Genomic DNA, 14,696 nt, shown 5'->3' with positions numbered 1-14,696 from the left:
AGAAAAGTGGAAAAGGGCAAAGAGAGCCAGAGAACAAGGGTTGAAGAGAGGAAAAGCTTGGAGCTCAGAGATTGCCGGATTTACTCAGGTAAGGGGGGTTTATCATCGTTTAATGGGTATTATGGGATAATATGTAATGGGTAGTGATAAACCATTGATCTACCTCTGATTTGAATGATGTATGATGAAAAATTGTGAACTTTTGGGATGAACGAATTTGGATTAAAATCGAAGGAAATTCGTAGGAATTAGATGCAATAGTGTTAGGATTTGTGAGATTGAATAAGATATGAATTGTGTTAGGAGATATGAACGAATAATGTGAAAAATTGGACTGTGGAAGGTTGAATTGGATAGATCTCGTAGCAGAGAAAGCCATAGCAGATCTGGGAATTCTGGTTTCTGGTCATACGCGTATGGCACTAGGCAATACGCGTATGAGATGGCATGGTACGCGTATGGCACTAGGCAATACGCGTATGGATGAGGAAGATGATGTTTTGAACGTAGATTGGTCTCTGTTGGTACGCGTATGGAGAAGTGGTACGCGTAGCATACGCGTATGAGATGGTGTTACGCGTATAGGATTTGGCCAGGAGATGGGCCATACGCGTATGGGGTTAGGCAATACGCGTATGGGCAGGATTGTGATTTTCCTGAGCTGTTGTTGTGCAGTTTTTAACTGTTCAGCTGAGTAACTTAATTCAGATGATGTATGATATATTAGGGGTCATTTTCCGTTGTTTTGAGTAGTATAGGTATTAGTAGAGTGTGCTAATACTGTGGCTGTTAATTGGCATGATATGATATGCTTATGTGATAAAATACTGCTGATGTGTGATAGTATGCATGATGCTGTGAATGTATCAGTTATGTGTGCATTGGTGAATAGACTGTTTTATGGTTTAGAGTGTGAGCATATATCTATTCTTGAATTGTTGTTGATGATGTAGCATTGCTAGGTGATTAGCATGCATGTTGTGGCCTTTATGGTGGTAGCTAATTCCCATGGTGAGGAATTAGTGATGAGTTATTGTGGATTGTTGTTGATGTTTGCATGCTAGGTGATTTAGCGTGCATAGCATAGCCCTTGGGGTGGTAGCTAATTCCCATGGTGAGGAATTAGTGATGTGAGTCACTAGGTCTCAAATGAGTGGGACTAGTGAGCTTGGTAGCCGTACCTGGATTTGGTCGGTGAGGTTGAACTATATGTTCACGAGTAGTCGGTACCGCATGCATGGAGTCTCATCGCATAATATATGAATGTATGGCGTATAATATGAATGGATGTATTCCAATATTATACGTGTGTTTTATGGTTGTTTTGAGTTTGAGTATGATGATGGTGATGATTATGAGTTGATATTGCCGTTGCTGAATATGTGTAATCTGATTAGGGTGATGATATGTGTTATATTACTTAGCATTACATGATATTTTATAATGCTTATTATATCGATTGAGGAACTCACCCTTACAACTATGTTTTCAGGTAACGAGCAGTGATCGAATAACAAATACTTACTTGATTATGCTTCTCATCCATGTCAATATCCATCCCAACATCAAAGCAAAAGTAAGACTTTCATTTCCTTTCCAGACGGACGAATCACGATTATCTATTCTAATTTCATTAAGTATTGATGATTATACTTACATAGAGTGTTTCAATGTTTTAGGTAAAGGAAGTTGTAACCAGAAAAAGCGCAGCAGGATAGTAATTCTGAGATTTCAGTGAGACTAGGGACAAACATATCTGAAACTATAAAAAGGAAGTTGAGCTTAGGGACAAGAATTCTTCAAATGGGTGGAGTGGACAAAGTGTTCATGAAGTATTTTAGTGTGATATGTAACACCCCGATAAAATAAGATAATTATTTAAATTGAGTTAATAATATATTTATTAATTTAATTAAATAATTGGAATTATTATTATCATTGGGTTATTATTTTATTGGAATAAAAGTTGGAATTTAGTAAAAAGGTTTATTTTTCACGTGAAAAGGAAAAAGGAGACAGAAAAGTGGAAAAGGGCAAAGAGAGCCAGAGAACAAGGGTTGAAGAGAGGAAAAGCTTGGAGCTCAGAGATTGCCGGATTTACTCAGGTAAGGGGGGTTTATCATCGTTTAATGGGTATTATGGGATAATATGTAATGGGTAGTGATAAACCATTGATCTACCTCTGATTTGAATGATGTATGATGAAAAATTGTGAACTTTTGGGATGAACGAATTTGGATTAAAATCGAAGGAAATTCGTAGGAATTAGATGCAATAGTGTTAGGATTTGTGAGATTGAATAAGATATGAATTGTGTTAGGAGATATGAACGAATAATGTGAAAAATTGGACTGTGGAAGGTTGAATTGGATAGATCTCGTAGCAGAGAAAGCCATAGCAGATCTGGGAATTCTGGTTTCTGGTCATACGCGTATGGCACTAGGCAATACGCGTATGAGATGGCATGGTACGCGTATGGCACTAGGCAATACGCGTATGGATGAGGAAGATGATGTTTTGAACGTAGATTGGTCTCTGTTGGTACGCGTATGGAGAAGTGGTACGCGTAGTGTCATACGGTGAACTGACTTGGGGTATTTTGCTTTTTATCGCAATGTCGCGGATAGCAAGAGTCGCCACCGACTTTTCTTTTATCCAATAAGGAAAGGTGGAAAAGAACAGGAAAGACCTCAATAGATTTTGGGTTCGGGAGGTACATTATACAAAGGGAAGGTGTTAGCACCCTTTGTATCCATGGTTATCCATGGGCTCTTAATTACTGGATCACTTATATTTTTGTCTGAAAAGTGTCGGTGAATTGCTTAAAAAATGTTTGAAAGAGAGTTTAACTTTGTAATGATTCTCGTATGAATGTATACAAAGTATTTATCTCATTTGATTTTGAAAATGGTTTAGAAAAATATAACTCGGTAATGATTCTAGTATGAATGTATACCAAGTGGTGATTTTCTAGGATTTGTAAAGTGTAAAGTGTGAGGGGTGGAAAATGTTTTAGGTTATGATCCAGTAATTGAGAGTTATACCTTCCTGAGGTCGTTATGGGCATTTCCTATCCTTATGAGGGTAAAACTGTCCTTACTATTGAGAAGTAAGTAATTTTACCCTTTTGGATGTTTAAGGGTCATCGTAGGGTCATCGATAGGTCATTGAAGGCAACCGTTGTAAGGATACCTTAGCATTCGAAGGGACGATCATCATTTAACCGTAGGCTACACCGAAGGGTCATCGAGGGACAAAATCGTATTTTCGAAGGCAACATCCGAGGGACCATGATTTATTTTATGATGATTTAACCGAAGGGCCGTTGCTAAGTGTATCCCTACATTCGCGGGACATGACCGTAATACCGTAATATCATAAGGCAAAAGAGAGGTCCAAGATCACATATTTAAAGGCCGCATTTTAAAGTTAATTAGGTGATTATGATGAATCTCCACATTAAAATCAATACATTAAAAATAATACATTAAAATTAATACATTAAAATTAATTATTAAAATTAATTATTAAAATTAACACATTAAAATTAATTAAGCAATTTAGGGTGAGCCTCCACAAGGGTATCCCACAAATAAAGTGGAAGACCTAACAGCGGTCTTTTTTTCTGGGACATATGAACCTTTGCAAAATTCAACAAACGGGTTAGCATACCAAATCAGGGTGCAATCGAGGATTACACCGCAAAAGAAATCACAACAGTAATAGGATCAAATAAACAATGCCTGGCTATGATAAAACATGAATGAAAAGTCATAACAGAAAAGCTGGCTACTGTCAGGTTCGCGCCTGCCTCGCCTAACGAAGGCTTAGCGAATACTCGCTGCATGCTCGCTTAGCGATGTGCTAGCGAGCGGCTGCGGATTCCGGTTTTAATAACGATATAATGGCAGCAAGCTTCACACTTTATAGCATTCATTACAGAGATTATGTGGTTAGACATTCAACGGTTCATGCATACTTAAATTCATATGTAAAATTTAAGATAGTTTCATAAATTCAATCATGATACCATGTGCAAATTAAGAACATAGGGTAGTAATAGCAATGCCAACCTGTTTGTAATCGAATGGTAACCTTGAATTGGCTGATCGGATCGAATTGAGCGGAAGTGACCTTGCCGCCGCCGGCTTTTCCTTCAGGACTTCCTTTAGGGTTTTCCGTCTGTAAGCGCTAGGGTTTGCTTGCTAGAGTTCTCCTCTCTCCTTTTTTCGTTCTCCCTTTCATTACTGAAGTGCTGGTATTTATAATGCCCCTTTTCATGACCTAATGGGCTCAGAACGAAGCCCGAAATTTTTTGTTGTCTGTCAGCCTCGCTAGGCGAGCTGGTAGCGAACGCGTAGCGAACGTTCGCTAGGCGAGCTGGTAGCGAACGTAATGTTCGCTAGGCGAGCGTGTAGCGAACAGGCCAGTTTGGGCCATTTTCTGGATTGGGCCATTCGTGAGCTGGGCCTTTGTTCCTTTAAGATCAGTGTCATAAAATGAGTCAGAATGCCTTGAAAAATGTCTTGAAATATTAATGGGCAAATTTTGGGGTATGACAGCTGCCCCTGTTCAATATTCTTGAACCGAGAGAGTTAGAATGGTGTGTACGCCATTCGTGGTCTGGAGGTGGAAGATTATTGAACACTAGAATGCCCCAAAAATTTGCTCTTGCTAATCACAGGTTAGTCTTGATGAAGATGGGCTTAAAGGTACCATCCAGGAAGTTTGATGATGAGAGCTTCAGATTGTGTCGTACGTTAGACGATATCTGAAGACATGGGTGTCATACCGGGTCGTACGTTAGACCATATAATGAGTCATCCATCATGCTGTTGACTTCGCTGGGGAGTCTGAGTATGCTATATGCTGCTGGGGATAAGGGATCAGAATGGATCATACACTGGACCATATCTGAGTATCAGAGTGAGCTGTTCGTTAGGCAGATGACTTTGCCGAGGATGAAAAATCAGAATGGATCATACGCTAGATCGTCTCTGAGTTGAAGATCCAAATGGGTCTTATGATATACTGTATTGGAGTTGCAGGATGAGCCGTCCATTAGGCTGAATCTGATGATAAAAAAGGGGGTAGTCGTACACTAGACTACACTTCAGAAATGTACCGTACACTAGGTAGCATCTGAGGAGACGAAGGTCAAATTGGGTCGTACATTAGACCGTATCTGAGCAGACTGAGCCGTCCATTAGGCTGAATCTGATGATAAAAGGGGGTAGTCGTACACTAGACTACACTTCAGAAATGTACCGTACACTAGGTAGCATCTGAGGAGACGAAGGTCAAATTGGGTCGTACATTAGACCGTATCTGAGCAGACTGAGCCGTCCATTAGGCTGAATCTGATGATAAAAGGGGGTAGTCGTACACTAGACTACACTTCAGAAATGTACCGTACACTAGGTAGCATCTGAGGAGACGAAGGTCAAATTGGGTCGTACATTAGACCGTATCTGAGCAGACTGAGCCGTCCATTAGGCTGAATCTGATGATAAAAAGGGGGTAGTCGTACACTAGACTACACTTCAGAAAGGTACCGTACACTAGGTAGCATCGAAGGTCAAATTGGGTCGTACATTAGACCGTATCTGAGCAGACTGAGCCGTCCATTAGGCTGAATCTGATGATAAAAAGGGGGTAGTCGTACACTAGACTACACTTCAGAAATGTACCGTACACTAGGTAGCATCGAAGGTCAAATTGGGTCGTACATTAGACCGTATCTGAGCAGACTGAGCCGTCCATTCGGCTGAATCTGATGATAAAAAGGGGGTAGTCGTACACTAGACTACACTTCAGAAATGTACCGTACACTAGGTAGCATCTGAGGGATATAGTTGAATCTTGAATGTAATTGATAAAGATGTCCGTCTGAATGGACCTTTGTGTTGGTTGTATCAAGAGGATAATTAACCTGAAAAATAAAGTTAGCTTCATGCCATGTCATGATGCATGAGATGCAAATGTTGTATGCATGCGTGTGCTGTGAAATGATGTGATGAGTGAATTATGCGTCTGGAATAAATGCGAGCATTGTATGCATGTATATGTTATGAAATGATGTAATGTATATGATGCGGAATGAAAATTGTATGTAGGTATGTGATGTGAAATGATGTAATGAATGCACTATGTGTCTGAAACGTTCTTCCAGGGGACTCTACTGGGGAAACAAATCTCAGTCTTCTGGTCGGAGATATTTGTATTGATGACCCTTCCTTAGCTAGGGGTATTTGACCTTTATCTGTTGGCAGAGATATTCAACAGAGCCTGGCTGGGGATATAAGAGATGACCAATTCGTCTAGTGATGCCCATTTCTTCTGGGGAATAACTGGCTTAGCCGGGGAATCGAATTAGCAACAGATTCATTGGGAAGCGTGATTAGACCTTCTCCTCGATCCTGAAGTCGTGTAGTAATTGCTATTACTATTCTAGGCATGCCTTTTTTGGTAAACATTGATCATATTCAAGTGCATAAATCAATTCAAAGTAAATCAATGGACGTTTACGCAAACAAAACAGAAAAGGTAAAACAAAAGCATCTTTTTGGAAATGAAATTGTATTGATTTTGAAAGAGGGCCTATAAACAGGCAGTTTGTGTACAAGGAGACAAAAATCCTAGTAAGAGGAGATTGTCAAGAAAACAAAGAGAAAGCTATGCAGAAAAAGTCCTGTTGATTTTAAATCCACTACCGTCATCATGTCTTCAAGCATCTCATCTCCTGCTGTCGGATAGAAGTGATTGGCTTGTTCGGTCCCTTGAAACTTGGGTGAAGCTGACAGAGAACGGGGCATAGTCATACGCTTTAATCCCTAATTTTTGCCTGGACCGCCTTTTCAGGTTTTCAGTCCACCGGGATACCCTTTTTTGCTCAAGCCGCCTTTTCAGGTTTTCGACTTGCCGGGTGTACGTCTTTATATGTTTATCCCTAATTTTTGCCCGAACCTTTTTGGTTCGCCGGGATGCCCTTACTTTTGCCTAGGTACGTCGACCTAGCGGGTGCGTAGTATTTTTTAACTATGTCCGCGTTCACAGGATGCGGGAAATCTTCGCCGTCCATTGTAGCAAGTATCATGGCTCCACCAGAGAATACCTTCTTAACTACAAGTGGCCCTTCGTATGTGGGAGTCCATTTGCCCCTGGGATCACCTTGTGGTAGAATGATACGCTTTATTACCAAGTCGCCAATTTGATACACCTGTCTCTTGACTCTTTTGTTAAATGCCTGGGTCATGCGTTTCTGATATATCTGACTATGACAAACAGCCGCGAGTCTCTTCAATCAAATTTATCTGATCGAGTCGAGTCTGAATCCGTTCCTCTTCATCTAAGCCTGCCCCTTTCATGATTCTTAGAGAGGGAATCTGAACTTCCACTGGTAAGATGGCTTCCCTTCCATAGACTAAAGAGAACGGAGTTGCCCCTGTCGAAGTGCGGTAACCATGAAGAGCAAAAGGTAACATCTCATGCCAGTCTTTGTATGTTACTGTTATATTCTTGATATTGTTAGCAGCCTCCACGGTGCCGTTCGTCTTTGGCCGGTACGGAGAAGAGTTATGGTGTTTTATTTTGAACTGCATGCCGAGTTCAATTTAGTACCATTATCAGTGATAACTCTTTTAGGAGACAGCAGGTTTCTCGAATGTATATTTGATAAGATCCATCTTAGAAATCAATAAAGTGGTATGATTCAACATATACTGTCTTAGTCGGCGAGCAGCCCAAGCCAAAGCGCAGCAAGCTTTCTCGAGCTGTGAGTATCTTGTTTCACAGTCAGTACCTTTTGCTAAGGCAGTGTATGACATGCTCTTTTCGACCAGACTCGTCATGTTGCCCCAGCACACCCTATTGAATTTTCTAACACGGTCAAATACGTGATTAAAGGTCTTCCTTCAACTGGTGGCATCGGAACTGGAGGTTCTTGGGGATACTTCTTGATTTTGTCATTCATCATTCCATACCATCTCTTGATTTTTCTTTTTTAGTAATTTGAAGATGGGTCTGCAGGTAGCAGTCAAGTGTGGAATGAATCGGGCAATGTAATTCGAGTGCCCCAAGAAACTTCTGACTTCTCTCTTGTTTATTTCAGTACCCAGATTTACAATTTCAATTGATTCCTCATGCGGCTGTATAGTCTTTTGTAGTACCAGTCTGGCAAGTTCTCTAGGGACTTCACAATCTTCCTCACTTCCATCCTCGGCTTGGTAGATCGGATTTTCAAAGTCATAATGAACAGTAGCAGAGTCATTACCAACAGGATCCAGAGTGGATATGGATCGGCAAATTGTTACGTGAGTGTGTGCAAGAAAACATAGCTTGTTTGAAAAATGACAGGAAAGATAAAGAGCGCAATATTTGAATGCAAAAAGTCCATTGATTTATTGAATATGAATATGCTTATGAAAATGACAAACCCTTAAAATTAGCTATTATGCCCCGGGTATAGACATAATGCTTTTGAAATACTAAAATAGCAATAACAATTACTCCCAACTAAAGGAAATCGGGATAGTGTCTTCAGCCTTCCAATTATTGAGTCCGTCACCAATTGTTGGGTAGACCCAGCTATCCAGGTCGCAATCGCTGTCGACATCCTCTATAGCATTAAGAGTTTTGTCATGATTAGGCAGAGGAGCAGTGATGACCTTAGGAGTCTCAGGCGGATCCAATTCAAATTCTCCGGCGTCGATCATATCCTGAATTTTATTCTTCAACGACCAACAATCGTTCGTATTATGCCCGGGGCTATCGGAGTGATACGCACACCTGGCGTCGGGATTATAACTAGGAGAAGTAGTGTTGGGTTTTGCAGGAGGACCTCTGAGGGTAATTAAATTTGCTTTTAGCATACCCTGCAGTGCTTGTGCTAAAGTCATATTGATCTTCGTAAACTGCCTTCTTCCCGGGTTAATGTGCCTCACAGATTTCTTGTCTTTTTTCTTCTCGAGCAAGAGAGCCTTCAGTTCTTCCTGCCCCTTGGATAAGTTCAAGATCATCTCCTGGAGTTGAGCATTCTGAGCATGGAGATCTTTGACAGTCTGTCCGAGGTCCATTTTTCTGTTTGCATGAAAACCGTGAGAACATTGATCCCTTTAGAACACCTGTTATGCAATGTTATGCTATGCAACGTATGAAATGTTTTCAAGGACTTTTGGAATTTAACTTTGCATAAACTACCAAAAAAAGGAAACTTTTTTTTTTTTGTTTTTTTTTTGGTTTTTTTTTTTGTTTTTTTGTTTATACAAAACAGAGCAAAGTTAAATCCCTAAGTCCTTGAAATGGTTAGTACAATGTTATGATGTCATGATGTTATGATGTTAAGTAAAATAACAAGCACAAACGAGTCACACAACAATCATTCCTAGGTTTTAAGGCTTGCATGAGTTCCATAGGTAAGTACCCTCCCCACTGAAGTTTGGTTGGTTCAACCTGTCCTAGAATAGTAACCGGGTTCTAAAAGGATCTCCAATCATTGACTTTCCTTTAAGTCCACTTCAGTGCAACGCCAAGTGGTTGACCGAAGCTTCCCTAAAGTCCAATCTCAAGGAGTGTAGTATCGAGTCTCAACCAAGCCCCAGTCGGAACCGAAGTCAGTTAGCTCACTACTTTCTAATGGCCAGGATGAGTCAATTAGGGTTCTAAAGGTCTGGTTAATGCTTCGATGACACCACGCGGAAGCCAAAATTTTCCTCAAGTAACATGAGGAACATCAGGACAACCAAAGTGTCACATTAACCGTAGCCATCATTTTAACCATTCCAGTATACGCCGGATAGTCGCGATGATCTATTGCTACTTACCTAAGGTACACTAGATCCGGGTGTAGGATCTTTCACTCAAGCATAGGATACCCAAGCAATCCCTTAAAAGTAAATCAAACAATTCAAATAAGTGATCTTGTTTTTTAAGGTAACCTCTCTTTTTAAGTGTCCCCAGCAGAGTCGCCAGTTCTGTCATACGGTGAACTGACTTGGGGTATTTTGCTTTTTATCGCAATGTCGCGGATAGCAAGAGTCGCCACCGACTTTTCTTTTATCCAATAAGGAAAGGTGGAAAAGAACAGGAAAGACCTCAATAGATTTTGGGTTCGGGAGGTACATTATACAAAGGGAAGGTGTTAGCACCCTTTGTATCCATGGTTATCCATGGGCTCTTAATTACTGGATCACTTATATTTTTGTCTGAAAAGTGTCGGTGAATTGCTTAAAAAATGTTTGAAAGAGAGTTTAACTTTGTAATGATTCTCGTATGAATGTATACAAAGTATTTATCTCATTTGATTTTGAAAATGGTTTAGAAAAATATAACTCGGTAATGATTCTAGTATGAATGTATACCAAGTGGTGATTTTCTAGGATTTGTAAAGTGTAAAGTGTGAGGGGTGGAAAATGTTTTAGGTTATGATCCAGTAATTGAGAGTTATACCTTCCTGAGGTCGTTATGGGCATTTCCTATCCTTATGAGGGTAAAACTGTCCTTACTATTGAGAAGTAAGTAATTTTACCCTTTTGGATGTTTAAGGGTCATCGTAGGGTCATCGATAGGTCATTGAAGGCAACCGTTGTAAGGATACCTTAGCATTCGAAGGGACGATCATCATTTAACCGTAGGCTACACCGAAGGGTCATCGAGGGACAAAATCGTATTTTCGAAGGCAACATCCGAGGGACCATGATTTATTTTATGATGATTTAACCGAAGGGCCGTTGCTAAGTGTATCCCTACATTCGCGGGACATGACCGTAATACCGTAATATCATAAGGCAAAAGAGAGGTCCAAGATCACATATTTAAAGGCCGCATTTTAAAGTTAATTAGGTGATTATGATGAATCTCCACATTAAAATCAATACATTAAAAATAATACATTAAAATTAATACATTAAAATTAATTATTAAAATTAATTATTAAAATTAACACATTAAAATTAATTAAGCAATTTAGGGTGAGCCTCCACAAGGGTATCCCACAAATAAAGTGGAAGACCTAACAGCGGTCTTTTTTTCTGGGACATATGAACCTTTGCAAAATTCAACAAACGGGTTAGCATACCAAATCAGGGTGCAATCGAGGATTACACCGCAAAAGAAATCACAACAGTAATAGGATCAAATAAACAATGCCTGGCTATGATAAAACATGAATGAAAAGTCATAACAGAAAAGCTGGCTACTGTCAGGTTCGCGCCTGCCTCGCCTAGCGAAGGCTTAGCGAATACTCGCTGCATGCTCGCTTAGCGATGTGCTAGCGAGCGGCTGCGGATTCCGGTTTTAATAACGATATAATGGCAGCAAGCTTCACACTTTATAGCATTCATTACAGAGATTATGTGGTTAGACATTCAACGGTTCATGCATACTTAAATTCATATGTAAAATTTAAGATAGTTTCATAAATTCAATCATGATACCATGTGCAAATTAAGAACATAGGGTAGTAATAGCAATGCCAACCTGTTTGTAATCGAATGGTAACCTTGAATTGGCTGATCGGATCGAATTGAGCGGAAGTGACCTTGCCGCCGCCGGCTTTTCCTTCAGGACTTCCTTTAGGGTTTTCCGTCTGTAAGCGCTAGGGTTTGCTTGCTAGAGTTCTCCTCTCTCCTTTTTTCGTTCTCCTTTTCATTACTGAAGTGCTGGTATTTATAATACTCTTTTTCATGACCTAATGGGCTCAGAACGAAGCCCGAAATTTTTTGTTGTCTGTCAGCTTCGCTAGGCGAGCTGGTAGCGAACGTTTGCTTCGCTAGGCGAGCGTGTAGCGAACGTTCGCTAGGCGAGCGTGTAGCGAACGTAACGTTCGCTAGGCGAGCGTGTAGCGAACAGGCCAGTTTGGGCCATTTTCTGGATTGGGCCATTCGTGAGTTGGGCCTTCGTTCCTTTGAGATCAGTGTCATAAAAATGAGTCGGAGTGCCCTGAAAAAATGTCTTGAAATATTAATGGGCAAATTTTGGGGTATGACACGTAGCATACGCGTATGAGATGGTGTTACACGTATAGGATTTGGCCAGGAGATGGGCCATACGCGTATGGGGTTAGGCAATACGCGTATGGGCAGGATTGTGATTTTCCTGAGCTGTTGTTGTGCAGTTTTTAACTGTTCAGCTGAGTAACTTAATTCAGATGATGTATGATATATTAGGGGTCATTTTCCGTTGTTTTGAGTAGTATAGGTATTAGTAGAGTGTGCTAATACTGTGGCTGTTAATTGGCATGATATGATATGCTTATGTGATAAAATACTGCTGATGTGTGATAGTATGCATGATGCTGTGAATGTATCAGTTATGTGTGCATTGGTGAATAGACTGTTTTATGGTTTAGAGTGTGAGCATATATCTATTCTTGAATTGTTGTTGATGATGTAGCATTGCTAGGTGATTAGCATGCATGTTGTGGCCTTTATGGTGGTAGCTAATTCCCATGGTGAGGAATTAGTGATGAGTTATTGTGGATTGTTGTTGATGTTTGCATGCTAGGTGATTTAGCGTGCATAGCATAGCCCTTGGGGTGGTAGCTAATTCCCATGGTGAGGAATTAGTGATGTGAGTCACTAGGTCTCAAATGAGTGGGACTAGTGAGCTTGGTAGCCGTACCTGGATTTGGTCGGTGAGGTTGAACTATATGTTCACGAGTAGTCGGTACCGCATGCATGGAGTCTCATCGCATAATATATGAATGTATGGCGTATAATATGAATGGATGTATTTCAATATTATACGTGTGTTTTATGGTTGTTTTGAGTTTGAGTATGATGATGGTGATGATTATGAGTTGATATTGCCGTTGCTGAATATGTGTAATCTGATTAGGGTGATGATATGTGTTATATTACTTAGCATTACATGATATTTTATAATGCTTATTATATCGATTGAGGAACTCACCCTTACAACTATGTTTTCAGGTAACGAGCAGTGATTGAATAGAAGCTAGTCCTGGGAGTCTAGTGTAGTCCTTAGTGGGTCATGCTCTGGTAGATGTAACATCGGGATGGGATGTTTTACTATGTTTTCTTTTGGTTGTTGAACAACTTTACATGTAATGTAGTACATGATTTGAATGTTGTTATTTTGTATCCGCTGCGAATTATGCAAAAGTGTCTTATTTTGATTAAATAAATGAGCATGACAGGATATTTTGACGATTGGTGTGAAATGATTGTGTGACACCCTTCAGGGCATAATTACTCTGATTTATGTTTTGTTGATTTAATTAAATATTTGGGGTATTTTAGAAGGGGGTTACATGATAAAGGGAGAGAGGCTGTTGAAAGTTTGCCACTGTTATCTGTCGACCACATCTGGCCCTCTAGCTGGTCTCCTCTTCATCTCCACCGAAAAGGTTGCATTTTGCAGCGAGAGATCAATAAAAGTCTTTAATAAGAAAGGACAAATGTGTAGGATGCGCTATAAGGTAAGTCGTGAACAAACCTATTCATAGCTCTCAGTTTTCATATTCCAACATTTTGTTGAGATTCTTAAAGGTATATCTATGTACAGGTTTCCATTCCAGTGAAGAAGATAAAGAGTGTGAGGCAAAGTGAAAATGTTGAGAAGCCAAGACAGAAGTACATAAATATAACTACAGTTGACAATTTTGATTTCTGGCTAATGGGCGTATCAAAATATCATAAGACTTACAAATATCTGGAACAGGCAACTTCTCAAACTTAGATGAATATGAGATATAACTTACAAGAGATTATATGGCAACTGTAATTGAAGATATAACCAGTATGTTTAAAAGCTAACATTGAACCCTTAATATTCATAATGTTATATTCTTCTATAAATTTTTACATGGAAAACAACTCCATCAAGAAAAAATAGTCCACATATACTCTTTATACTTTTTGAAGTTGAATGTCCTTGTATTACTGAACATTGTGTGTTTTTGTAGGAGTTGGCTAAGAGTCTTGTACTCAATTCTTTGAAAATTGAAATTAATAGTACTCAATTTTGACACTAGAAGGGTGTAGAACTTTTGATTTGAGCTACTATTACAATCGATAAAATAGTTAATATCGTTTGGTATGTCCTATGCCTCTTTAGTATTTTTGTCATGTTGGGTTTCATTTGTTGGAGTTGGCTAGGAGCCTTGTACTCAATATTCTTCGAAATTTGAAACTAATAGTACTCAATTTTGATCCTAGGAGGATGTAGAACTTTAATTTAAGTTGCTACTATAATTGGTAAAATAGTCAACATTGTTTGGTATTGGATTTATTTTTCTGGAGTTGGCTAGGAGCCCTGTACTCAAAGTTCTTCAAAATTTGAAATTAATAATACTCTATTTTGACAACAGGTGACTGCATAACTTTGATTTGTGTTGCTCCTATAATTGGTTACTAAGATGGTTATGTTGGGAGAATATCATGATTTATGAATTTTTTTATGAGTGCAGATATGAGAGAAGACTGGTCCATGTTTCTAATCATAAGTTAGCCTATCTTTTTGTAGAAGATTCTCTATTTTTTTTTATTACATTTTTCAACGTTTAGGCAACGGATTTTATGCGTTGCTTATTAAAAACTGTAGTCTTTTCATATGTGATATTTAAAGTAACCCGTGGTTTTTTTATAGTTGCAACAACGGTTATATTGTGTTGCTTAGTGAAAACCGCACTCTAAAAGTAGCCCTTAAACCGTAGCCTTTTGTATTTAAGGCGACGA

General features: G+C 39.4%; 2 protein-coding genes across 5 annotated transcripts in view; one reads left to right on the top strand and one right to left on the bottom strand.

Annotated features, from left to right (window-relative positions):
• Positions 1 to 14,696, bottom strand: part of LOC127128849 (uncharacterized GPI-anchored protein At1g61900) — a 40,191-nt gene that overhangs the window by 16,533 nt on the left and 8,962 nt on the right. The gene's annotated exons all lie outside the window — the stretch shown is intronic.
• On the top strand, positions 1,483 to 13,768 carry LOC127131807 (GEM-like protein 6). Its single transcript, XM_051060708.1, has 5 exons — positions 1,483 to 1,492; positions 1,700 to 1,842; positions 6,117 to 6,125; positions 13,280 to 13,438; positions 13,525 to 13,768. The coding sequence occupies exons 1-5, from the start codon at positions 1,483 to 1,485 to the stop codon at positions 13,696 to 13,698; spliced, it is 495 nt and encodes a 164-aa protein (XP_050916665.1). The 3' UTR covers positions 13,699 to 13,768.

The sequence above is a fragment of the Lathyrus oleraceus genome, chromosome 3, assembly GCF_024323335.1.
Source record: "Lathyrus oleraceus cultivar Zhongwan6 chromosome 3, CAAS_Psat_ZW6_1.0, whole genome shotgun sequence".
Taxonomy (NCBI): Eukaryota; Viridiplantae; Streptophyta; class Magnoliopsida; order Fabales; family Fabaceae; genus Lathyrus; species Lathyrus oleraceus.
The sequence above is the reverse complement of the archived record's forward strand: the minus strand, read 5'-3'. Positions and strand labels throughout refer to the sequence as shown.